General features: G+C 41.0%; 1 protein-coding gene across 1 annotated transcript; it reads right to left on the bottom strand.

Annotated features, from left to right (window-relative positions):
* LOC137395035 (uncharacterized) lies at positions 1–27169 on the bottom strand. The gene is made up of 15 exons (XM_068081849.1): positions 27144–27169; positions 18820–19047; positions 18496–18680; positions 17278–17534; positions 12656–12733; positions 11637–11824; positions 10692–10740; positions 5840–5987; positions 5650–5772; positions 3665–3835; positions 2643–2745; positions 2372–2464; positions 832–1059; positions 508–692; positions 1–258 (listed from the first exon to the last, which is right to left on the bottom strand). The coding sequence occupies exons 2-15, from the start codon at positions 19010–19012 to the stop codon at positions 1–3; spliced, it is 2259 nt and encodes a 752-aa protein (XP_067937950.1). The 5' UTR covers positions 19013–19047; positions 27144–27169.
* Between the last annotated feature and the right edge of the window lie 531 nt (positions 27170–27700).

Consider the following 27700-nt stretch of genomic DNA (forward strand, 5'->3'; position numbering starts at 1 on the left):
TTACCTTCTGGATAGATTATAATCATCATTCATGACTTCAGATGAAAAGAAATCATCGTCAGGCATGGGATGCCAAAGATTGGTGTAAATGTTATTTGGGGGAAGTACAGCGTAGATGTCTTCAACTGATAAACCAGAGAGGCAATCATAGACTGACTCAGAAGAAAGACAGTTCCTCTTTCTCTTTATACCCTCAACCACTTCCTTCCACTGTCTCTCTGATGTGTACCAACCCCAATCATCATAGAGAGACCCTGACTGAAGTATACAATAAAAGGCACATTTTATAGGAATAACAGGCACCCATCCCTCATAAGGATAGCAAGCAATGCCCATAAAAATAACAGGCACACCCACCCCCTCTCCTCTTAGGGATAACAAGCAGTGCTGGCAGAAATAACAGTCATTGTAAGTAGTGTAGGCTTTACTTTAAAACATTTCAGAATGTAAAAAAGTTTGTTAAATTTTAGCAAAGCTAGAACTAAATGGTCTCATTAGGTCCGTCACCTCTTGTATGCCTCTCTTGAAGAGACCATCATTGTGCTGCCCCATCAGCTGGGCAGAGACGCTGCCACTTCCAGCTGACTGCCCAAAGATGGTAACAAGATCTGGGTCACCTCCAAATCTTTGGATATTGTCTTGAATCCAGACTAGAGCAGCCCTTTGATCCCACAATCCAAAGTTTCCTGTGCCTGAAAGTGTTAAGATGTTACCATCAATATTACTAGCTACTAGCACCCAAGCACCTATAGGTTCTAAAGCTGCTTGCTATATTTCACCTCAAGTATGTTCACTTAAGATGGTACGGGTTTAACTAAGAACTTTTATTACCTGGTCCTTCATATAAGAAACCAAGAGCATCAAGTCTGTAGTTAATGGTAACTACTATGACATCTCCATGTTTGGCGAGACTGGCACCAAGGTAAATGTTTTTGGATCCAGTTATGTAACCTCCTCCGTGAATAAAAATCATAACTGGTTTTTTATTGGTTGGATCAACACCCCCAGGGATTGTTATATCCATGAAAAGACAATCCTCATCACCAATCAACTCATCAGCTACAAATAGACAGATTGCTTTTCAAGAAACAAACAAGTGAAAATACTTTATGATTGAATATTATGAGGTTCATTGTAAAATGTGGCCCAAGGATACTAAGGAAGACGAAAGTGCTCAAATCAATGACAACCAGATATTGAAGAGATACAGGATGAGGTCAAATGCTGGGAGACAAAATTATGTCTGGTTTATTAGCGCTTTACCTCCTGCATGTAGAATGTTGTGTAAAAACTTTTTGGTGGCACCTGTGAGTCTTTTAATATTCTGTCAAGTCTCAAGTTTTTCCCCATTGTTTATCCACTGTCAGTGATTTCAGATTTCATACTGGAGTTGTTTGATAAGCTAGCACAAGTCTGAGAGTAGGAGTGATGAGAGAATGATACTATGTTGGTATTTAGAGACACTCGTGTTCAGTAGGAAAGTTGAACAAGGAAAGAAAAAAAAGGAATATAGCAATTCATACGCACGCTGTTAAAATCAGAAGCATTCATATCATCAACAAAATTCTATTTATGACAAATAAGCAGTTACGCACAATTTTGGTTTACATTTCTACAGAAATAATCGAAGGAAAGATTTAGAGTTTTTTTTCTTATATAAGTGCTTCAGTTAAATAGCTCCTTATGCATGTCTGTGTGAGATGGAGCCATTACTTATGCATGTCTGTGTGAGATAGAGCCATTACTTATGCATGTCTGTGTGAGATAGAGCCATTACTTATAATTTGCGCATGCTTTCTTCAAACCACGCAATGGTAACTATAATGAATTTGTACAGCAACATTTAAAATTTGAATTTTAAACAACACACTGAATTCATAAAATTATCCGATATAGTTTACTACACTTGATTTACAAAATTTTTTATGAGCTACCAGGACTGTTGGTATTAGCCTAATAACTATTATAAAAGGAGTTGTCTTTTCTATAAGATTGATTGTATAGCCTTCATCTAACTGTAAAGAATTACATTGAATTTCAATCATACTCCTCCAGCCAAATTTTCACTAGTCTATGCACAGCTATTAACAGCATAATATTATATATATTTTAAGATGGAGTATTGTGGCTAGTATGGCTGCTAGTAGTCCAGGTTAGCCTCCTATAATTCCTTAGTGGTACGCAGCCTATGAGTCCACTTCACTGCTGGATATACAATTTGTGGTGGCGAACGACAGCCAGGCTCAGGGTCAAGAAAGGCTATTACAAACGGCTGACCGTGCCAAGGCCAAGAAGACGGTTTAGGCCTTTCTAGCAGCTGCAGATTCAGATAGGTTCCTGACAGACCCAAGTAAAAAGAGACCAAGCCCACCCTCAAACTGGCCGGAAGTACAGCCAACTGGCTGGCTGGCCTTGCCCGCTAGTCTTGACAGCTGGCCTTGCCGGCTGGCCTTGCCTGCCGGCCCTGTAGCAGATTGGTAACAACCATATGCAGGCCAGCCTTTTGCTGGCTTGGTAACAGTTTGGTCTTTTGTATGTCTCGGTTCGGTTGCTGGTCAGTCTTCATCTCTGTCGACTCGGTAGCCGGCAGGTAGCTGGTAAGGCCAGCTGGCCTTACCGTCTACCTGGCCAGCTGGCCTTACCAACTGGCTTTACTGGTTGACCAGCAAGGACAGCCATGCTGATCACTGAGATGGCAGAGATGAAGACTGACCTGCTACTGAACCGGCTCCTTGGAGATTTGATCTACCATTGAGTCGGCCTTTTAAGCAAAGGGGAGGAGCCTACTAGCAGCAGTCTAAATAAGAGAGGCAAGACAGCGCACAGAGAAGACTTACTCCATGCAGCTGATTGCATGCAAATTCCGGACTGTATATATTATATATCTGCGAAAACATATATGGCCTTATATACTCAAAGTGGTGGGGTTTCTTGTTGAGTAGTGAAGGGTTGCAAAAGATCCTTTACACTAGTGGCAGCAGTGAAATCTCTTAAAGCCCAATTTCACAAGAACCAACGAACCTCTGAATAAACTATCCGAGACTGCTCTCGAGAATGATATCACTCGAGAGTGATATCAAGAAGAGAAACCTACAGAGTTTGAGTATCTTGAGATGAGATACCCTCCAGGTTAGGAAAGGTTAAGCTACCTTAAAAGTGGCAGCTCAAATCTATAGCTTTGAATGGTCTTTTTGTCTCTATCGTTCCATCTCAGGGTCCTTTTGAAGAAGTCGCAAAAATAAACACCAGGCGAGCTCGAAGCACAGTTAGGAATATGGATCGTCTAGCCGATGTACTGGAAAGGTTGAGATGATATCTCGAGACCCTAGCCCTTGCTCACCAGTTCAAGTCACCTCAGGACAGAGATGACAGGCTCGGGAGATGTAGATTATTTCATAAATCGTTTCTAAGGGTCATATGGCTGAAGGCATATAGCTGAACTGAGGCAACCAAGCCAATGCTTTTTCAAGAAGCTCTGAAGAAGAAGGTGGACAAGGCGAAATAAAACCTCAGTTTGGCCACACAAACTACCCTCCAAGATCATGCGGTTCGGGTAGAGCAGGTGGTTCGAGTGCTCTGCAGTAACCTATCAGACTCTTACCAGTCTAACATAGCAAAGGATGTGTTTTCCGGTATGCTAAACAACTTCAGCTAAACAACTTACTAGCCATGTCAACTCCCATGTTGACCAAGATGGGCTGCTGGTATTGAGTTCTGCCAGATCCGGTCTAGAAAACATCAATAGACTGCAGTTTAGTCTGTGAAAGAGGGGCCAGCCAAGACCGTCAGCCAGCTTAAACTTCTGGTGCAGCATGTGACAAAGCAGGTTCAGCAGCTGCAGGAGAAACAACACGTGCCTAAGAAAGCCAGCCAAACTCCTTTGGTGATAGGGCGGTGGGAGCCAGGGGCACATTCGGAAGGACTGCCCACATAAAAAATAACATCCGAACCGGAGAAATGTCCAAGGGCTGCAACAGCGGTGCCGACTACTGTTTGCGCTAAGGCCCATAACAATTCAAGCTATGGCACAAGGTGTTTCAATCAGCTGACCGGACACGCACAACTAGGCTCGACTCCAGTGAAAAAGGCTTCAATAAATAATGGGGAATATATACTCAGGATCTACTGCCATATTTACTCAGAATGCGGCAATCTTCTACTATATCCACGTATAATGGGAAAAGGATGCAAAGGTTTCTGCCATATCTACCCTTAGACTCCCATAGACCCAAAAAAGTCTAGGAGGTCTAGGGGCTGGCCTAAGATTGGCCAAGACCACCCTGAGATTTTGTGACAAAGTTTGAGTGAAGACTCGAGGTGACACTGGCAAGACGCTGACATAAATATAGGCCATGGGCTGGAGACCCGTGGCTACCAAGTACTGAGTATTTTTACAAGCAAAGAAGCTGACCAGAAAACACCTAGAGCAGAGAGGTCAGGAACTCCAGCAACTGCAAAATATCTGGCTATTTTCTCTAACCTTGCCGGATGGAGTGCTAAAAGCTAAAAATTCGCCACACCATTTGCTCAGATCGCATGCAGTCTGTCTACTAGCTGGACGATAGACCACCCTGTAGCAAACACATACCTTGGCCTACTCTAAGGTGGGCAAGACAACCAGTCACCTCCTCTGACCTGGTATTGGCCAGAATTAACAGTGACAGTAAAGATACTGGTCAAGAGTTGCGAGGTGTGCAAAACTGCGAAGCACGGTGACGAAGACAGCCGGAAGGAGGCAGTACACCGGACACACCTGGCAAAAGGTAGCAGTAGACTTGATAGGGTTACTGCCAATGACCTTAAAGGGTAATAAATGAATATAGGTGTTAACCCATCACTTCACCCGATGGAAGGAGGCTTGGACCCTCTCAGAAACCACGGCACCAGTTACTACTGGTGCCAAGGTAACTCCTTTCATACAATGTAACTTCTTGGATGAAAGAGTATTGTGTTACATACATGTAGGTCTGCCAGAACAAATCCACACGAATCAAGGCGCTCAGTTCAGGAGTCAACTAATGACTGAGTTGTACAAGTTCTGGCGTGTGGAAAAGTCGTCCACCATTCCATACCACCCTCAGGCTAATTTTGTAGTAGAGCGCAGTAATCGGCCACTGGGTGACTCACTCTGACTGTTGCTGCTCAACAGAAGCCAAGAGGAATAAGACGCGTTGCGATATCAGCTGATGAATACATACCAGGTTACACCACATCCAGCCACAGTGAAGGTGGCAAACATATTAATGCTCAAATGAGAGATGCACTTGCCAAACCAGCCGGAGTATCATCCTTCACCCATAGAATCTCAGAAACATATGAGTATGTGGTAAAGTTATTAAAAGGCTAGAAAAAGTACATACTACCCTCCGACAGCGCAAATGAAAATCAGACAGAAAGACAGAGAGGAGCTACTACTTCACATTCTTACAAACTGGGTATGGGTGGCCCATAAGCAAGATAGAGCCTTGGCCATTCAAGATTTACGAGGCTTGTGACTGGTTAGAAGAAGTGGAAAAGGCTGAACACTCTAAAACAGTGCGGATCTTTCAAATAAATATCAAGACTGAGTCGGCAGAGCAGCCAACTCCTAACACAAGTTACAGCAAAAAAGACTATTGTGAAAACCGAGCGCTTCATCATTCAGGATACCTGAAACCGGTCAAGGAAGCACTGAAGGGCTGGCCAAATACTTGTCGCTTCTGTGGCTTCATCATGAGCGTTCGGAGGAGCCGGCAACATGTGCTTTAACATTTCGCATGTCTTTGTGTGTTCCTGCAGGTGGCAACGTGTGTCAAGAGATTTGGTAATGTGACACTGGAGGCAAGCAGAAATGACAAACTTTCATGTGGTGTCGGTACGCATCCAGGTAGACCGAGCGACCGTTGTCAGATGGTAAAAGTGGCGCCAAAATAGAGCAGATTGATTGGTGGATGGAGATGATGTTTTGTCGCAGGGGGCCATCCTTTGCAGGAAGAAGAGTCGTCATGCTAGAATGGACAGCGAGAGTATCGTAAAAGGTAAATGCTTTCATTGTTTCTTATTGTACTCGATGTTAGGCCGTGAGTGGTCACACTTTAGATTTGTGTCTGGACTTGGTGCATTAGTTGGTATGGCTGGGAGGCATTTGATTTTTTATTCTAATCTCTATGTCTAAATCTATCGTATGCATGGGTGGGAGATCATCATTTTTTAATTTCTTTTAGTTTTTGATTCAATAAAGATTGATGCTAATCAGATGGACAGCCTTGAACATTGACTTGACAGTTATTGCAGTTTTAGTGTTCGTACTATTTTTTTTATAAACCCAAATGGAAAGGAAATACTAGCTAGGCAGCAGAATTAATGAGAATATTATTTATTCGAGACTCGAACTTAAAATTTTCATGTTTGTTTTGACTGTCAATGATAATTTCCAAGCCATATACTTTGTCAGTTGCATTATCTTTTTAATTGTAATAATTAATTCCTTATCACTAGGAGTTTTGTTTCCAGTCTGCACTTAACTAACCGCCTGAACTTAAATAAAATCTATCATTTTAACAATGTGCATTATTTCTTTGAAGCGCTCAAAAACAAAATTTTATAATATAGACATTGTTCAAAGCTTTTAGAATGACAATTACCGTACTGATATAGACATTGTTGCTTGAAAATTATACTCTTCGCTGTTCACTCTCCTCATGTTTGCAGACTGCTCTATATTTTATGTTTCTGTTTAGTTTATAGTTCGTACTCTAATTGATTTTTGTCATCATTGGTAGGTGAAGACACCAAGGATGCTGGTTTGGGTTTTTATCACCGATATCATCATCATTGAAATCAAATGAAGATGCAGATTTGGAAATTTTAACACCGACATCATTGAAATCTGATGTTCGGCAATGCTTTGATACACCACATTAGAAGTAGAAACCACGCTGCTTACTTCTTCCATGTTAGTTATTAATGAGCACGCAATTTACTTGTAGATAGATGTAGGATTGCAGTCGACGCTGTCGAGTTGAATGTTGTGTTATACACGGTATTGTAATTACATATATAAATAAAATGAATTGTGGTTCATTGCTGAAGACCCGGGTTTATTCTCAACAAACATAGTATGTGATTTTATGTGTGTCTGTGATTTTGTATTCTATGCTCGCTTTCTACACACTCGTCTAAAATAAAGAATACACAATATCCAACTTTAAAGTTTAGAGTTAGGTAGAATGAACCAACAGGTGGATTGTGCAATCCAAATGCCATCCCTTGTGCAAGGGGTGTGCTTAGCACACGGGACCCTGTACTCCAATAAAGTAGAGCTGGAGTTGCCTTCCTCCAACTAAGCTGGAGAGTGCTGCACAGCAATGGTAGGTGGAACAAAAATTCATGTGGTTTCTGTCTCATTTTGCGGTATTTGTTGGTGTGTAAACCAAGCCACATGTTTTTGGGAGTTGTTCTCTCAATGTTAGTATGCGGACAGTATAGGTTTAAACAGGTGCGGTCTCGGTGTACTGTTGGTGCCCAAAATTGCTCAGCCTTAGGTATATCCTATTGATTGACAAAGCCAAGTGGTTTCCATTCTTAAAAGCGCAAAAGTGGCTGTTGGAACTCTTTAGAAAACCTACTACGACTACCTCGTAATACGACTTTCTGAAACTGCAAGGAACTGGTAGTGAGGCCAGTCAGAAAGGACAGGCGCAAGTCACAAGAGGAGCGAAAGAAAAGGCTAGCCAATTCACCGAGTGGCAAGGAACCAACTCGACTCGGTAGCCAACAGAGGAGCCAGCGATGGTCGGATTGGCCACCTTAGTCAGCCTACCACCAATGCCGGGCCCCTATCAGGATCGGCTCGCCCGGATTCTGGGGTGTAAAACACCCGGCCAATTTTTATATGACTGGAAAGAAAAGAAAGCCTGGCAGTAGCTGGGAGGTTGCTGGCACTGGAGCAAACTGGTCAAGGTGACAGCTGACCTAGTCTGGACTAGGAGGGCTGGATGACAGGGATTATGTGGAACAAGAGGTTTTCCAACTAGAGCGCTGCCAGGTAGTACCAGCTTTGAGCTTAGCTAATCGCCATTTCAGGGCGATTAGCTAGGCTCTTGTGAGTTAAAAAACCTTACAACCCTAATGGGAGAGTGTGGCGGCGAACAATAGCCAAACGTAGGGCCAAGGAGACTAGCCAAGCTTGGCCTAGCAGCCAAGCTGCTAGAGACTCAAATCGGTCCTGCCTGACCGAGGTAAGAAGGGACCAAGCTGGCCCTCGACCCGGCCGGAAGAACAGCCGGTAAGGACGGCCGGGCCGACAACTGAGTCAGCAGAGGTGAAGACCGACCTGCCACCAAAATGGCAGACAAAACTACTCAGCTGGCAAATGCAATACCAACCAGCTACAGAGCCAGCAGATAAAAGGCCGAACTGCTACCAAGCCGATCCCTGGATGGACCAACTTACACCGTATCAAACTTTTCTGGAAAAGGGAGAGCCTGCCAGCAGCAATCCTATATAAAAAGCATAGACGAGCCAAGCGAGACAAAGGACAAGGAAAACTCATTCTATGCAGTAGATTGTATGCACCCTCTTGACTGTGTTTATTATATATTTGTGAAAATAAATACGTATTACTTTATATACCCAAAGTGGTGTGGTTTCTTGTGGAGTAGTAAAGGGTCACAGTGGATCTTTTACAACTTTAGATATGGCCTATCTGATTTTAATAAAAAATAGTCATTACCTACTATTAGAATAAAATATGGGCTTTGAGATGTGCCTGATAATAATGATATTATAAAACCTGAATTTTTACAAACTACAGTATCTAACACAAAATGATAAGGTTTCTATAGTAACAGACAACAAACAACAATTATTAATTTTAGGTTTATAAGGACTTAAAGCTAAAAACATAATAAATTTATTGCATAATAACTGACACTAATAAAAATTCAACAAAGACTGGCATCAGTGCACACCACTCACGTTTGAAAAAGTTCAATTGGATACAAGAATTTCTCCTTGAAACAACATCAATAGTTCCACTCCATGGCTCTGGTGGACTGGGTTTCTGAAACCTTCTTGAACCAGTTGGGGAAGCAGCATATCTCACACCTGTAAGTTTAGCATAGACATAAGTTGTCTTTCAACAACAGCAGGTTAAACTACTCAGCATGACCATGTTTTTCACCCCTTCCTTGTTCATTCATAACCTTAGTAAAATATAAGAAGATAGCAACTAGCATTATCAAACAAGTAAAAAGAAACTGTAATGGTTTTTACTTACCAAGAAACAAGTCAATAGTCTGACCATCATAGTCAAAACTTTTACCTCGGAGTTGTCTCCCATGTTGAAGTGTAACCAGTGGATCAGCAGTAATAAAACTAGAGAAAAGCAGAGAAAAGAGAGCAAGGTAAATGGCCTCCATCTGAAGGCTGATAATTCTCAGCAGTGATTCAGCTTTTCTCTAGCTTATCATTGAGTAAAGCTTCTATATTTTCCTTCCTAAAATCAGTCGATGATAACGGTTGACACTAGACTAGGTAAGATAACACTCCATAGCGCTATGTTTTCATGAAACTGTGATAAGCCACGATGTTCAACAAGATCTGGTTTAACTTTGTGTATGGCTGATCTGTGACGTATCTAGGAGAATTCAGTGTTTTGTTATATCTCTGAGTAGCATACCTAGTTCACATTCAAAAGAGTATCTAGATTCTAGACACATTTGATCTTTCATTTTCAACTCAGTTAAATAATATATTGTCCTTAATTACTAATCTATCTTTTGCTAATTTAGCTGGAACAAAAGTTTCCATCAGTTTGTTTTCTAAAGTAGCACAGACTAATGATATGTTTTTGTGTTCATCTTTATAGAGTATTTCGTCAGAAAGTTGTATTGGTGAAGCATACATGGTCAGAGTAGAGCAAAACTATATATCTTCAGTGAGTGTATTTTGAGGGAGCTTGAAACTTTATATAAAGCTCAGTGTTGATATGCTAGCACAACTTGCATTTAGTTAAATTCAGTAATACATGTAGATCAGGTTGAAGTGGTTTTGCAGACTCTTGCAAGCTGTCTAAACATAGAGCTCTTTAAGCCTGTAAGTAGCTAAATACATCAGGAATTGTAGTAGGGTAGGAGTGAAAGAAGAGATCGCTGCACAATGGGGCAGCAGTAAAAACTAAACTAACCGCTCAAAGGTTGCCACAAAAATAAAGTTGGTGTTATCTTCCTCCTGCGAAGGACTGATAACTACTGACATTTTGAAGCAAAATACTTTGGGAGTTTAAACGTCCTAATAAACTTTATTGGATAACTTTATTGATGCCATCTTGATTGGTAAACCAGCAATTGATTCATAGCATTTTTGAAAGCTCTCAAATATTCTACTTACTAGATATTATTGTCTCCTCTTACATGTAGGTCTCTAATGCTCTACCTGCTAAATCTCGTTGTTCTAACTACCGATTAGTTTGTTGTTCAAAGAGTATTGCTGACAATTTTGTGTCAATGTAATGATTTTTATACTTGTTACCAAATATGTGAAATTCACAGATTAATCAAATTTTTGTTTCTTTTTTCAACATTATATTATAGCGGTTGTTCATCTCAAAAAAGAATAATATTGTATATATATTATAACCACCAATCTTAACTTCATACATAACAAACAGTGAGATGCTCAAGAAAAACACAATGAATTTTTATCCTAACACAGCATCAGCAGGTCTCTTTAGTTCTTTCTTGTCATTGCACTCTGCTCCTAAAAGAGAGTAATATAATTATTTGCTCATACATATTAGCAGTTGTTGTAGCAATTGCTAATTGGTGTGTTACTCATACATATTAGCAGTTGTTTTAACAATTGCTAATTGGTGTGTTGCTCATACATATTAGCAGTTGTTTTAGCAATTGCTGATTGGTGTGTTATTCATACATATTAGCAGTTGTTTTAGCAATTGCTAGTTGGTGTGTTACTCATACATATTAGCAGTTGTTTTAGCAATTGCTAATTGGTGTGTTGCTCATACATATTAGCAGTTGTTGTAGCAATTGCTAATTGATGTGTTACTCATACATATTAGCAGTTGTTTTAGCAATTGCTAATTGGTGTGTTGCTCATACATATTAGCAGTTGTTTTAGCAATTGCTGATTGGTGTGTTATTCATACATATTAGCAGTTGTTTTAGTAATTGCTAATTGGTGTGTTGCTCATACATATTAGCAGTTGTTGTAGCAATTGCTAATTGATGTGTTACTCATACATATTAGCAGTTGTTTTAGCAATTGTTAATTGGTGTGTTGCTCATACATATTAGCAGTTGTTTAGCAATTGCTAATTTGTGTGTTGCTCATACATATTAGCAGTTGTTTTAGCAATTGCTAATTGATGTGTTACTCATACATATTAGCAGTTATTTTAGCAATTGCTAGTTGGTGTGTTACTCATACATATTAGCAGTTGTTTTAGCAATTGCTAATTGGTGTATTACTCATACATGTTAGCAGTTGTTTAACAAGTGCTAATTGGTATGTTGCTCAAACTTCTATGCTACATATTACCAGTATTTTTATCTTGGACCAATTCAAGTGTTACCTGCTTTAAGTAATTGCGCATGTAAAATGGCTAACTTTGGACTAGAAGGAATAGTTCTCACCTTTATCTTCAGCCACCTGAGCCTGTCTAGCTTTGAAAACAGTGTTTATGAGACGTTCGAGTCTCTCTTTGTTAGGAGTTGTCACAACTCTACTTTCCTTACTTAATTTCATGAACTTGTTAGACATGTTGTCAAACTCAGGCCACTCGGAGATGTTTGCTGGCAGACTCATAGGGTTGTTAGGGTTTCTTTAATAAAAACACATCAAAGAATTGGTCAACATAATATTGGTTTAAATCTGTCTACCGATTTACACTCTATAATGCTATGTGATACATGTATTGACCATGATAATAAACTGCTCTTCTGTTCACAGGCAGCTCTTTCTAGCAATATTGTTGCTGTCTTTGAATTTAAGTGCTAACTACTCCTTCTGATTGCCAGCAGCAAACCAGTTCAAATGGCTTCAAGATGAGTTTATTAAACAGTTTCTTTAAAAAAGCAATTACAATGGAACTAGATTTAATGAGTTGTCTGTGTATAATACTTCTGGTCAAACTGACTAATTACACACTTGTGTGCATATATTTTATTATTTTACTACAAACTTCCAGGGGTGCTAGCATAGTGAATCGGCAGCAAGCTATATTCAAAGCGAATGGCGCCAGTGACACAAACGAAGCTGTTTGCTTTGTTTGCGCCACTCGCATATTCTACCATGTAATAATAGACTTAAAATCACTTTCAACTACAAAATACAGTCTTGTTGGAAGCTACATTGTTAACAGCAAATTACAACTTATTTTTATCGCAATAGTGCCATTGGCATCAATGTACATTTGACGGAATATTCTAATTCATCATTATATGATTAATAATTCTTTGCGATCTGCAAACTCAGTAATTTATTTTAAATGTAAATATAACCCAAATGATTGTTACAAAAATATAACCCAAATGATTGTTACAATAATGTAAATATAACCCAAATGATTGTTACAATAATGTAAATATAACCCAAATGATTGTTACAATGGTAGCAAATATAGGAAGTGAATAACAGTTTGTATTCAACTTACCCAGTCTTGGCAAAGTTGGTCCACATTGTCATCATTGCATTAGAGAGCGGTTTATCTTCTGCTGTCGTTGAATTGAAAAAAGGAAAGTATACTGCTGCCTCTTCTGTCAGCCCTGGTCCGAAGTATTCTACAGGCAGCTGATACAATTTAACTTCGGGTTTGTGTATTGCACAGGATTGAATACTGAACAGAAAGTTGTGAATTTGGGTGCAAGGGTAGTGTGTGGGTGAAAGGGAAACGGGAGTGGGAAGGCAAAGGAGGAAAAACGGGAAAAAAGAGAGAATGAATGGGGGAGAGTAGGTTGGAGAAAGAGAAGGAGAAGAAAGAAGGAAGTAGAGAGGTAGAAAGGAAGAAAGAGGGACAAAGAGTAAATAAAATATATTGATGGAGAAAGGATGGTGGGAGAGATGGAAGGAGAGGAGAATGAGGAAGGAGAGAAAGGAAAGAGGACACAAAGGGAGAGAGCAGTGAACTTTCACAGAAGTGTAGAGAAGTGATTTATAGAACACAGACAAGGTGTTGCTGCAGAGTAAATGGAAAATACAGAATTGCCGTAACTGAAACAAACTCCTGACAGTTTCTGAAAATGTTTTTGACTCACTCTGTCAATTTAAAACCCACAAGAACATGAAAATATCTGAGCAAATGGTAAAAACACTTTATCATTTCTCCAAAAGCATCATGTTATGTTTCTTCACCTTCCCAAATGACTTTTAGAGAATCCATGGATCCAAAGACGAAGGGAAGTTCTTCTCCGTGACTGGCAGAGACTCTAAATGGTGAGCTTGTCAAAAATGTGAAAGAATTCTGAAGTGGCTGATCAAAGTAATAAGCATATGTAGCCTTTGGACCGATACTGTGAACTTGAAGTTGTCGAAGTAAGTCTCCATTGAAGTAAAGCTCTCCTGAAGCAAATGACAACAACTGTCAAGTAACATGTAACAAATATATGCCACAGATTGTTTTGACATCATTTTATAGGACATAAAAGCGACTTATTGATAAAGGGCCAATAATCTACCAAATTCGTGTACAGAATTGATGGTGAGCTGAAGTATCTATTGCGTAAGTATATCTAATCCCCCTCTCTGTATCATTAGGAGCAGTATCTAAAAGCGACTTATTGATAAAGGGCCAATAATCTACAAAATTCGTGTACAGAATTGTTGGTGAGCTGAAGTACCTATTGCGTAAGTATATCTAATCCCTCTCTCTGTATCATTAGAAGCAGTATCCAGTCCATATGTTCTGATGAAGAAGTCCTTGCAGAGATCAACTGACAGCCTGTTAATAGTTGAGCAGGTGAATTCTAATCCGATGTCAGCATATTTCTCTGACATCCCATACGCAGGATACTCCTGAGTGAGGTTGAGTGCTGTGGGTACGAGAAAACTTGCTCCCTCTTGTCCATTGAAGCCACCCAGCAGGTCAAACCTGCGCACAGAGTTGTTATCATAGTTTATACAGAACATTCTCTCCTTTTTAAAAAATGATGATCAGCAAATGTTGACAAATTTTACCACAGAAAAGAAGACAACTGTATTGCAGCTGTGTCATAGACACATCAGCATATTTTAATATGGAGCCTTGACACACCAAGACAACAACATATTAAAACACTTAAACTCGTGAGATGTTACATTTGCACTAGTAAATTACTTATTAGAGAATTAGTAATGAGGTAGAGGCAGCATGTTTGTTCAAGCTTACTCGTATCTTTATGTATTACTAGGTGAATACCCGGCACTGACTGGGTATGAAAAAGTTTTGTACAGAAAATTTACCTTTATTTAGCAAATATAACATTTACCACCATAACTTTTAAATTTCATATCATGTGTAAAGTGTTCTGTGCAGTTTAAATAAGTTAAGAAAAGGAAGTAACGCAGAAAGTAACACTACATCATAAAAATACTTGGTTGCTATTCTAACTTGATTTATAGGATTATAGCTATAACATTAACTCCTTGAATGTCTCTAGAAACTTGCCAGCCATTTAATTGATAGTTCTGTCATAATATATAGAGAATATCATAAAACTAGGTGAATGTCCGGTGTTGCACGAGTAATAAAAAGTCTTTAACCAGAAAATTCATTTTTATTTAACATATAACAACAGTTACCATCATAACCTTTAAACTTCATAACATAAGTAAAACTGTTTTGCGCAGTTCAAATAAATTAAGATAAAAACTAAAACAACTGTAAAGGTGTTTAAATGTGAAATAACTATTAAGTAATGGCTAGATAATGTATGATTAGTTACAATTGTTACAATGAGAAGTGAATTGATACTGATACAGTTAAAATAAACTGATAAAACAAAATGAACATAATTAATATGTTGAATTAATAACAACAAGGAGTAATAGAAGTATGTCTATAAAAAGGTTACTGTTGTCGCAGAAGCTATCCATCAAAGTTTTGATTACGACGATGTTGGTTACGATAATAGTCGATAGGCACAAACGAAAAAATTAAATCTCGACATTAAATACGTCAGTGAAGCATACGATGGTACTTTATCTGACCGAACAGAGAGAGAATGTAGAGGCAATTCCTACTAGTAAATGTGCGGGTAAACATTTTTTAGTTTTACAATTTTTAGCCATTGCCCTTTGCAATAACCGAAAGTTGTAGATTGAAATTGTGCCGTTAGAGTTACACTGCAACGAAACAATTGAAATTAAAATGGCGCGATTGAAAATTACAAATAAAAAAGAATAATGAGTTTTGAAATGGCTTTTCAAAAGTTTAAACAAAGACCAAAAGCAAAAGATGATATTAATTCATATTAAAACGTATATATTGTAAAAGTTTTGTGCCACCCTTACTTACTCCACCAGTATAAGACTCAATGCATAAGTTTATACAGGTATTTCTGTTTCGCTCATAAGAGTACAAGAGTTATCGAGCACATGAAATGAACAGGCCCAGAACAGATCTTCTCTCTAGCACAAATGTTCAAGCTTATATAGCCTCTTGTTCCACTAGGCTGGACTTGACTGGACTGGACTGGGCTCGGCTCGGCTCTGATCGGCTTAACTCTCTCCACGTCGTTATTCCGCATGGCCGAGCACAGCCCGACTCGGCTTAGCTCAGCCCTAGGCTCAACTCTTGGTGGATCACATTCCACAACAATATACGACTTTAATCCCCATAAGGATATTATAGTTGAGCTAACTAAGATAAGAACGGGTTAGCCTCGCGGTTAGCCTCGCGGTTAGCCTCGCGGTTAGCCTCGCGGTTAGCCTCGCGGTTAGCCTCGCGGTTAGCCTCGCGGTTAGCCTCGCGGTTAGCCTCGCGGTTAGCCTCGCGGTTAGCCTCGCGGTTAGCCTCGCGGTTAGCCTCGCGGTTAGCCTCGCGGTTAGCCTCGCGGTTAGCCTCGCGGTTAGCCTCGCGGTTAGCCTCGCGGTTAGCCTCGCGGTTAGCCTCGCGGTTAGCCTCGCGGTTAGCCTCGCGGTTAGCCTCGCGGTTAGCCTCGCGGTTAGCCTCGCGGTTAGCCTCGCGGTTAGCCTCGCGGTTAGCCTCGCGGTTAGCCTCGCGGTTAGCCTCGCGGTTAGCCTCGCGGTTAGCCTCGCGGTTAGCCTCGCGGTTAGCCTCGCGGTTAGCCTCGCGGTTAGCCTCGCGGTTAGCCTCGCGGTTAGCCTCGCGGTTAGCCTCGCGGTTAGCCTCGCGGTTAGCCTCGCGGTTAGCCTCGCGGTTAGCCTCGCGGTTAGCCTCGCGGTTAGCCTCGCGGTTAGCCTCGCGGTTAGCCTCGCGGTTAGCCTCGCGGTTAGCCTCGCGGTTAGCCTCGCGGTTAGCCTCGCGGTTAGCCTCGCGGTTAGCCTCGCTTAGGTGCGGGGTGTTTGCATACTTGCAATTGCAATCATCGCGAGTTCAATTTCAGTACAGTGCAGATTTTTCATTACTAGATTTTAATTGCTGCAGCTGGACACACTGATGAAAAACAAAAGACAAACATTGTGATTTATATATATAGATTTAAGATTTATTTATGCTGAGGTTTGCTGTACATACTTAAAGTTTTAATATATATTTTACTGTATTACTTCTTATGAATATTAAATATTTAGAGCTGAAAAGTACAATAAGAGTAGAATACAGTCTTCATCAATAGCATCTCATGTACTAGTTAGATGCCATTAATGAATTTATTGTTGGAATTTTAAATGAGCATTTACTTCTAGTTACAACTTTTAAAATGAAATTTGACGAGCAAAAACCTGTCAATTACAAACTTTTCAGCGTTTTTAAGATACTTATGTTTCTTTTAAAGACATTCATGCAAAAATATATTTGGTCAAAGACAGACCAGGGCGAGAAACCAAGGAGTTCCTTAACAACTGAGATAGAGGGGAAACCTATTGCTGCCAAACTTTGAGTTAAGCACTCGAGTCGAGCACTCAAGCATTAAATTTTGTTTAAAAATTGAATGAAGGTTAGATATGTTGTTAATGAATACTCTACATACGTGTAGACACAGTAAGTACTGCACTCTTTTATTGTTAATTAGGTTTCCGTGATTGTCAGGTGTAGATCTGTAACATCAATTGATGTTTTCCTTACAGCAGTTAATACTCATAAAATATTGCCCTTGACCTCATTGCAAAGTTTTCCATTACCTTCTGGATAGATTGTAACCATCATTCTTGACTTCAGGTGAAAAAAAGTCGTCATCAGGCATGGGATGCCAGACATTGTTGAAGAGGTTATTAGGTGGAAGTACAGCACAAATAGCCTTAGGTGATAACCCAGAGAGGCAATCATAAACTGACTCAGAAGAAGGACAGTTCCTTTTTCTCTTTATACCCTCAACCACTTCCTTCCACTGTCTCTCTGATGTGTACCAACCCCAATCATCATAGAGAGATCCTGACTGAAGTATACAATAAAAGGCCCATTCTATAGGAATAACTGGCAAACTACCCCCCCCCCCCTTCTTTTCATCGAGATAACAAGCACTGCCCACAAGGATAACAGGCATTCACCCCTCATAAGGATAGAAAGCACTGTCCATAAAAATAACAGGCACACCCACCCCCTCTCCTCTTAGGGATAACAAGCAGTGCTGGCAGAAATAACAGTCATTGTAAGTAGTGTAGGCTTTACTTTAAAACATTTCAGATTGAAAAAAAGTTTGTTAAATTTTAGCAAAGCCAGAACTAAATGATCTCATTAGGTCCGTCACCTCTTGTATGCCTCTCTTGAAGAGACCAGTCACCTCTTGTATGCCTCTCTTGAAGAGACCGTCACCTCTTGTATGCCTCTCTTGAAGAGACCAGTCACCTCTTGTATGCCTCTCTTGAAGAGACCGTCACCTCTTGTATGCCTCTCTTGAAGAGACCAGTCACCTCTTGTATGCCTCTCTTGAAGAGACCAGTCACCTCTTGTATGCCTCTCTTGAAGAGACCAGTCACCTCTTGTATGCCTCTCTTGAAGAGACCGTCACCTCTTGTATGCCTCTCTTGAAGAGACCAGTCACCTCTTGTATGCCTCTCTTGAAGAGACCAGTCACCTATTGTATGCCTCTCTTGAAGAGACCAGTCACCTCTTGTATGCCTCTCTTGAAGAGACCATCATTGTGCCGCCCCATCAGCTGCTCATTAGGTCCGTCACCTCCTGTAATGTGAATTTTGTTGCAAGTCAACCTATTATACAGCTATAAGCTATTATACAGTTATGTATATATTTAGAAGGAATATAGGGCTAAGGTCTGCACATCTATGAAATCTACAAATCTCTATAAAATCATTGAAATATCGGAGTAAAATCTTATATCTAGAAGGTAATATTTAAATCACTGGGTCACAGACTCTCAGATGACTTCACTCTTTTACCTCCTGTATGCCTCTCTTGAAGAGACCATCATTGTGCTGCCCCATCAGCTGGGCGGAGACGCTGCCACTTCCAGCTGACTCTCCAAAGATAGTAACAAGATCTGGGTCACCTCCAAATCTTTGGATATTGTCTTGAATCCAGACTAGAGCAGCCCTTTGATCCCACAATCCAAAGTTTCCTGTGCCTGAAAGTGTTAAGATGTTACCATCAATATTACTAGCTACTAGCACCCAAGCACCTATAGGTTCTAAAGCTGCTTGCTATATTTCACCTCAAGTATGTTCACTTAAGATGGTACGGGTTTAACTAAGAACTTTTATTACCTGGTCCTTCATATAAGAAACCAAGAGCATCAAGTCTGTAGTTAATGGTAACTACTATGACATCTCCATGTTTGGCGAGACTGGCACCAAGGTAAATGTTTTTGGATCCAGTTATGTAACCTCCTCCATGAATAAACATCATAACTGGTTTTTTATTGGTTGGATCAACACCCCCAGGGACTGTTATATCCATGAAAAGACAATCCTCATCACCAATCAACTCATCAGCTACAAATAGACAGATTGCTTTTCAAGAAACAAACAAGTGAAAATACTTTATGATGGAATAATATGAGGTTCATTGTAAAATGTGGCTCGCGGATTCTAAGGAAGAAGAGGGTGCTCAAATCAATGACAACCAGATAATGAAGAGATACAGGATGAGGTCAAATGCTGGGAGACAAAATTATGTCTAGTTTATCAATGCTCTACCTGTTACATGTGGGATGTAGCGTAAAAACTTTTTGGTGGCACCTGTGAGTCCTTTAATAAACTGTCAAATCTCAAGTTTTTCCCCAACGTTTATGTACAGTCAGTGGTTTCAGATTTCATGCTGGAGTTGTTTAGTAAGCTACCACAAGTCTGGGAGCAGGAGTGACAAGAGAATGATACTATGTTGGTATTTAGAGACACTCGTGTTCAGCAGGAAAGTTGAACAAGGAAAGAAAAAAAGGAATATAGCCATTCATACATACGCAGTTAAATTCAGAAGCATTCATATCAGCAACAAGTTTGCGAAAAATAAGCAGTTACACTCAATTTTGGTTTATATTCTACAGCGAGCTTTCCAAAAATAATCAAAGGCAAGATTTGAAGTTTTCTCTTCTTTGATATCTGCTTTAGATGAATAGCTCTTTATGCACGTATGTGTGAGATAGAGTCATCTATATACAGTATATATTTCTCAAAGTATGTATGTCCCTCCAGCTATAGATCTTAAAGTCTTGATATTAAAACTCTGCTTTCTGATGGATTTGAACTCACCACAAACGCACTGACAAGGTCCTTACCCGGACGGACACTCTACCACTGAGTCAGAACAACACAGTAATCAGTTACGTTATCATATACCAACTATCTCATGCGCTTGCTAATTATTTTAGTCTTGTGTCCACAAGTTACGATGCTTCTGCTCAGAAATATTTTTGGGACCTAAGTATATGCAACGCGATGCTTATTTGTCTTTTTTCGTTAGGGCTAATTTATTCCGCCCCACGATATCGACAATAATCTATCTTGAACCTAAAATTTGGCGATTTGTGTACTGATTATATACGTTATTAAAAATATACGTCGCTGAACTTGCCATGGTGAGTTATCCGTATCCGTTATATGGTATATCCGGTATCCGTTAAAATAAAAATGTTTCGCAATGATAAAACTAATGTTAAAAGTTTAAGGTTTACTAAAACACATACTAAAACTTCCTTCAAGTATGCGTTTAGTAAGCTAAATTCATTTAAGTTAGATTCAGCGTTTATGTTACACGTCTGTCTTGAAGGTAAAAACTCTCCACGTAGTACATTGTAATGTTATATTATCTTGGGCACATAGATCATAACCACAAAATTCTCTAAAGTCATTGTAGGTACCTAATGGTTATTAAGGTTAACATAGTATTTTAGCACTATTTTTAATGATGATTAGTACCTATAGCCTACGATATTAGCCTACGATATTAGCCTACTTGCCAAATTTTGCATGCCACACTGAAACGAACTGAAATCATATAATTGTATACCAAATAATTTTGGATTGTAATCGTAGCAAAATAGACTATATTTAGCCATTACTTGCTAATGATTTCACATTTACATTTAAACACCTTTACATTTATATTTGTCCTTCTAATTTGTTTCAACGAAACACTTCTTTCAAGTTATGGAATTTTAAATTTACAGTTTTTTGAAAACCTTGACAATTGTATTATTTATTTTTAATTTAGTTGTCCTGCACAAAACTTTTTCCTCATGGTATGAAGTTTGAAAGTTACAGTTGTTTGACAAAATTTGAAAACCTTTACAGTTGTTTTTATTTCCTCTCTTAATTTATTTCAACTACACAGAAGATTTCTCTCATGATATGTAGTTTGAAAGTTAAAATGGCAAATTTTGTTATATGTTAAATACAAATCAATCTTCTGTCCAAAGACTTTTTCATTACCCGGGCAACGCCGGGTAGTACAGCTATTTACATATGATTCGCGCATGCTTTCTTTAAGCCACGCTATTGTAACTATTATGATTTGTACAGTAACAGTTAAAATTTTGTTTTAAGCAACACACTGAATTCATAAAATTATCTTATATAGTTTACTACACTTGATTTACACAACCTTTTACAAGCTACCAAGACTGTTAGTATTGGTTTAATAATTACTATAAAAGGAGTTGTCTTTTCTACAAGGTTGTTTGTATAGCCTTCATCTAACTGTAAAGAATTACATTGAATCTCAATCATACTCCTCCAGCCAACTTTTCACTAGTCTATGCATAGCTGTTAACAACATAATATTATATACATTTTAAGATGGAGTATTGCGGCTAGTATTACCGCTAGTAGTCCAGAATAGCCTTATATAATTCCTTAGTGGTAGGCAGCTTATGAGTTTATTTCACTGCTGGATATACAAATGGTGGTGGCGAACGACAGCCGAGCTCAGGGTCAAAGAAGGCCATCACAAACAGCCAAAAGCGCCAAGGCCAAGAGTACGGCTCAGGCCCTTCCAGCAGCTAGAGACTCAGATAGGTTCTTGCCAGATCCAAGTAAAAAAGACCGAGCTGGCCTTCGAACTGGCCGGAAGTGCAGCCAACTGGCTGGCTGGCTTTGCCGGCTAGTCTTGACAGTTGGCCTTGCCTGCTGGCCCTGTAGCAGGTTGGCAACCCTGTGCAGGTCAGCCCTCTGCCGGCTTGATAACAGGTTGGTCTTTTATCTGTCGGTTCGGTAGCAGGTCAGTCTTCATCTCTGTCGACTCGGTAGCCGACAGGTAGCCAGTCAACCGGTAAAGCCAGTCGGTAAGGCCCGCTGGCCTTACCGACTGGCTTTACTGGTTGGCCAGAAAGGACAGCCAGGCTGACCACCGAGTTGGCAGAGATGAAGACTGACCTACTATCAAGCCGGCAGACAAAAAGCCGACGTACTACCGAGCTGGCTCCTGGGAGATTTGACATTGAATCGGCTTTCTTGGCAAAGGAGGAGCCTACTAGAAGCAGCCTAAATGAGAGAGTCAAGACAAAGCACGGAGAAGACTCATTCCATGCAGTTGATTGTATGCAAACTGTTGACTGTATTTATTATATATTTGTGAAAATATATATTGCCTTATATACTCAAAGCAGTGGGGCTCCTTGTTGAGTAGTGAAGGGTTGCAGCAGATCTTTTACACTAGTGGTAGCAGTGAAATCTTTTAGGTCCCCAACTTCACAAGAACAAATAAATCTCTGAAAGAACTGCTCGAGACTGCCCTAGTGGTATCAAGGAGAGAAACCTACGGAGTTTGAGGATCTTAAGACGAGCTACCCTCTGGACTAGAAAGAGTGTAGTTGCCTTAAAAGTGGCAGTTTACCTTCATAGCTAGGGTCCCTCAAGGGAAGTTGCAAAAAGAACCACTAGGCGTGCTCAAAGTGCAGATAGGAATATGGATTGTCTAGTGAATATACTAGGAAGGTTTAGGATACCCTGAGGTCCCACCCTTTGCTCACCAGTTCAAGTCACCTCAGAACACCGGCTCGGGAGATGTGGAGTATTTCATAAGTCATTTTTTAGAGGCAGCTGAGGCATATGGCTAGACTGATTCAGCCAAGCCGTAGCATCACCAAGAAGCGCTGAAGAAAGAGGCGAGGAAGGTGAAAGAGGAAGCTCAGTTTAGCCTCACAAACTACTCTCTAAGAGCATAGCCAATGGAGGATGGCTGCCATTTTATGGAGTCAAAAAGCTGCCAATATGACTCCGGAGTGTAAAGACTGTGGAGGTCTTCACGGTGAGCCACATCAGCAAGAATGACATCTTGAGATTGCCATTTTTAGTAGCTCACAAGTTTGCTATGGAATCTCAGCAGCTTCTGGTTTCTGTTGGTGGGCGACCGTTTACCTGCATAAACAGAATAAGCAGCCGGGACTGAAATGGTTAATTCGTGTCTGGTCACCACCCAAAGCTACAACCATTTGGGGCTGATAGAGGGTTATTCATGGGGTACCCCGCTAACTACAAGCTTCAACTGGGCCAAGCCAAAGACAAGCGTAGTCATGCGGTTTCTGAACCTCACAGACCAAACCACTAACCAAGCTGACACTATGGTCGGCACAGGTATGGAAGTAGAGGACAACCAAGTAAACAAAGAATCGCCTCCCTCCGGCTTGGGTTTCATGACTCAAGATGCAAAAGCACTAAAGCCATGAGTACCAACCTACCTGGAGTATCTGTTTTGAGCAGCGAAAAAAACTGCATAGAGCTGGGGCAAACTGAACAGTTGGCAAGGCTGCTAACATGCTACCAAGCCACGTTTAGTATGGGAGAAGAAAACATGTGCCCTGGAATTCTCCGGTGGTGTTGGTCTGAAGGAAGAATAGAAAGTGGCTGTTCTGTGTTGATTATCGTTAGCTAAGCATAGTTGCAAAGCAGAACGCCTACCTCCTTCCCCAGATATATGATAGTGTTGATGCTCTCTCTAGCAGCAAGTTCTTTAGCTGGTCAGTGGCTACTGACAAGTGCTTTTACATGCCGATGTTTTAAAAGTACTATTGTTTTTTAGGGCTGATGATGAAATTTGTGTCCTTTGGACTTACTTCCACACCAGCTACTTTTTAGAGGCTGATGGAGAAGGTGTTGCATGGTCTTCATTGGTGAACGCAGCTACTTTACTTGGATGGCATCATAGTCACTGAACCATATTATGACACACACACTTGCACTGATTAGAGGAAGTGTTTCAGTAGCTGAAGAGAGCTAAGCTCAAACTCAAACCAGTCAAGTGCAAGCTTTTACAGTCACAAGTGTGTGAGCTAGGCCATGTGGTAAGCAGAGAAGGGATGGCTACTGGCCCTGAGAAGACTAAGGTGGTCCAGAAATGGCAGACCCCTCAAGAGACTCAGAGAGCTGCAGGACTTCCTGTGTACACTAGGATATTACCATCAGTGCATTCAGAGCTTTGTTACTATGGCACAGCCTTGGCACAGGTTAAGAAAAAAAATGAAATGTGGAAATTGAGAAAGGAGCAGCTTTGGTGAGATGCATTTCCTCTGCACCTGTCTTGAGATACCTCAATCCTAGTCAGCCGTATATCAAAAACACAAAGGGGTCTAGGGAGCCAATGGAATTTTAGGGGGTCCAGGAAGGTCTAGGGGGTTTAGGCTCTAGCCTAAGACCAGCCTAGGCTACCCTGAGACCTTGTGACAAAGTTGGAGTGAAGACTTGAAGTGACATTGGCAAGAAGCTGGCACAAATACAGGCAGTAGGCTGGAGACCCTTGGCTATCAAGTACTGAGCATTTTTACAAGGAAAGGAGCTGACCAGAAAACAACTGGAGCTGAGAGGTCAGGAACTCCAGCAACTGCACAATATTTGGCCATTTCTTCGAATCCAGCTGGATGGAGTGCTAGAAGCCCAGACTTTGCCCCACCAGCTGTACGAGAGACCACCTTGTAGCAAACACACGCCTTGCTTTACTCTGGGGTGGGCAAGACAACCAGTCATTTCCTCTGACCTGGTATTGGCCAGGATTAACGGCGACAGTGAAGAGACTGGTCAAAAGTTGTGAGATGTACAAATTGCAAAGCACGGTGGGACAAAAACAGCCAGAAGCAGGCAGAGGCTGTACACCGGCCACACCTGGCAAAAGTAACAGTAGATTTGTTGGGGTCATTGCCAATGACCCTAAAGGGTAATAAATGAATATAGTTGTTAAGCCACCACTTTACCCGATGGAAGGAGACCTTGGCCCTTTCAAAAATCATGGTGCAAGTAGTACTAGATATGAAAGATGGATGAAAGAGCACCTTGGATGAAAGAGTATTCCGTTACATAGGTTTGCCAGAACAGATCCACATAAATCAAGGAGCTCAGTTCGAGAGTCAACTAATGACCGAGCTTTGCCAGCTCTGGCGTGTAGACAAGTCGCACGCCATCCCATACCACCCTCAGGCTAATTTTGTAGTAGGGCGTAATAATCAGCCACTGAGTGACTCATCTGAGTGTTGCTGCTCAACAGAAGCCAAGAGGAATAGGATGCTCCATCAGCTGATGAGGACATACCAGGTTACACAACATTCAGCCACAGTGGAGATGGCAAACATATTAATGCTCAGACAAGAAATGCGCTTGCCAAACCAGCTGGAGTATCATCCTTCACCCATGGAATCTCAGCCGACACATGAGTATGTGGTGAAGTTATTAAAAGGCTGGAAAAAGTACACACAATCCTCTGACAGCACAGATGGAAATCAGACAGAAGGGCAGAGCGGAGCTATTATTCCATATTCTTAAAGACTAGGTAGAGGTGGCTCTAAGCAAGAGAAAGCCTTGGCCATTCGAAATTCACGAGTGCTGTGACCTGTTGGAAGAGGTGGAAAAGACTGAACACTCTGAAACGACGCAGATCCCTCAAATAAATATGGAAACTGAATCGGCAGAGCAGCCAACTCCTAACATGAATGCCAGAGCCACCAGCAAAAAAGACTGTTGTGAAAACCGAGCGCTTCATCATGCAGAAGACCTGGAACTAGTCAAAGAAGCACTGAAGAGCTGGTCAGATACTTGTGGCTTCTGTGGTTTCATCGTGAGCATTCGGAGAAGCCGGCAACATGTGCTTTAACATTTCACATGTCTTTGTATGTTCCTGCAGGTGGCAACATGTGTCGAGAGACCAGGTGATGTGACACCAAGGAGGTGGGGGCCCACAGGGATGGCAAATACAGAAATGTGGTATATCCCATTGACAAAGCCAAGTGGTTTCCATTCTTTAAGGTGCAGAGGTGACTGATGAAACTCTCTAGGAAACCTACTATGGTTACCTTTAATTACGGCTTTCTGAAACTGCAAGGAGCTGGTGGTGAAGCCAGTTAGAAAAGGACAGGTGCAAGCCTCAAGAGAAGCGGAAGAAAAGGGTGGCCAATTCACCGAGTGGCAAGGACCCAACTCCACATTCTCCATTTACTCGGTAGCAACAGAGGAGCCAGCGATGGTCGGATCGGCTACCTTAGTCAGCCTGCCACCAATGCCGGGCCCTTCTCAAGACCGACTTGCCCGGATTCTGGGGTGTAAAACACCCGACCACTTGCTATATGACTGGTTAGAAAAGAGGGCCTGGTAGTTGCTGAGAGGTTGCACTGGAGCAAACTAGCCAAGGTGACAGCTGACCTAGTCTAGACTCAGAGGCCCAGATGAAAGGAAGAATGCGAGCAGGAGGTTCTTCGACTGGAGCGCTGCCAAGCAGTACCGACTCTGAGCCGAGCTAATCGCCATTTCTGAGTGTGAGTTAAAAGCCCTGCAGCTCTAATGGGAGAGTGTGGTGGCAAACGATAGCCGAGCGTAGAGCCAAGAAGGGCCAACATGGCCTGTCCGAGCTGCTAGAGACTCAAATCAATCTTGCCAAACCAAGGTAAGGAGGGACCAAACTGGCCCTCGAACCGGCTGGAAAAACAGCCGGTAAGGACAGCCAGGCTGACAGCCGAGCCGACAGAGATAAAGACCGACCTGCCACCAAAATGGCAGACAAAACTACTCAGCTGGCAGATGAAAGACCAGCCTGCTACGGGGCCAACAGATGAAAGACCGAACTGCTATCGAGCTGACCCCCAAAAGGACCAATCTACCACCGAGTCGACCTTCCTGGCCAAGGGAGAGCCTGCCAGCAGCAATCCTAAATAAAGAGCATAGATGAGCCAAGCAAGCCAAAGCACAAGGAAAACTCATTTTATGCAGTAGATTGTATGCACTCTTTTGACTGTATATATTATATATTTGTGAAAATAAATATTACTTTAAATACTCAAAGATTCTTTGCGGAGTAGTAAAGGGTCACAGCGAATCCTTTACAAATTTAGATATGACTTATCTGAATTCAATAAAAAATAGTCTCTAGTTACAATTAGAATAAAATATGGGCTTTGAGATGTGCCTGATAGTAATAACATAATAGAACCTGAACTCTTACAAACTACAGTATCTGACACGCAAAGGTAAGGGTTTCTATAGTAACAGACAACAGGCAGCAATTGTTAATGTTATGGTTTATAAGGACTTAGAGCTAAGAACTACATAAATTTATTGCATCATAACTGACACTAATAAAAACTCAACAAGGACTGGCATCATTGTACACCACTCACGCTTGATAAAGTTGTATTGGATGCAAGAATTGCTCCTTGAGACGGCATCGATAGTTCCACTCCATGGCTTTGGGGGGCTGGGTTTCTGGAATCTTCTTGAACCGGTTGGGGAAGCAGCATATCTCACACCTGTATGTTTAGCATTAACATAAGTTGTCTTTCAACAGCAGCCAGTTAAACTACTCAACATGACCATGTTGTTCACTCCTTCCTTGTTCACTCATAACCATAGCAAAATATAAGAAGATAGCCACTAGCATGTCATACAAGTTAAAAGAAACTGTAGTGTTTTTTACTTACCAAGAAACAAGTCTATAGTCTGACCACCATAGTCAAAAATTTTACCACGGAGTTGTCCCCCATGTTGAAGCGTAACCAGTGGATCAGCAGTAGTAAAACTAGAGATAGCCAAAGAAAAGAGAGCAAGATATATGACCTCCATCTTACAGCTGATCATCTTCAGCAATGATTCAGCTCTTCTCTAGCTTATCATTGAGTAAAGCTCCTATATTTTCCTTCGTGAACTCAGTCGATGATAACGGTTGACACTACACCTG

Source organism: Watersipora subatra, chromosome 1 (genome assembly GCF_963576615.1).
Source record: "Watersipora subatra chromosome 1, tzWatSuba1.1, whole genome shotgun sequence".
NCBI classification, from domain to species: domain Eukaryota; kingdom Metazoa; phylum Bryozoa; class Gymnolaemata; order Cheilostomatida; family Watersiporidae; genus Watersipora; species Watersipora subatra.

What these genes read in the sequence shown, in the direction of transcription:
- LOC137395035 (XM_068081849.1), bottom strand. Translation starts at nt 19,012, where the DNA reads ATGGATATAACAGTCCCTGGGGGTGTTGATCCAACCAATAAAAAACCA. An exon ending in TTTCTTATATGAAGGACCAG is followed by an intron (nt 18,681 to 18,819) that starts GTAATAAAAGTT and finishes TAACACTTTCAG; the next exon opens with GCACAGGAAACTTTGGATTG. An exon ending in AAGAGACCTGCTGATGCTGT is followed by an intron (nt 5,988 to 10,691) that starts GTTAGGATAAAA and finishes TGTCCATTCTAG; the next exon opens with CATGACGACTCTTCTTCCTG.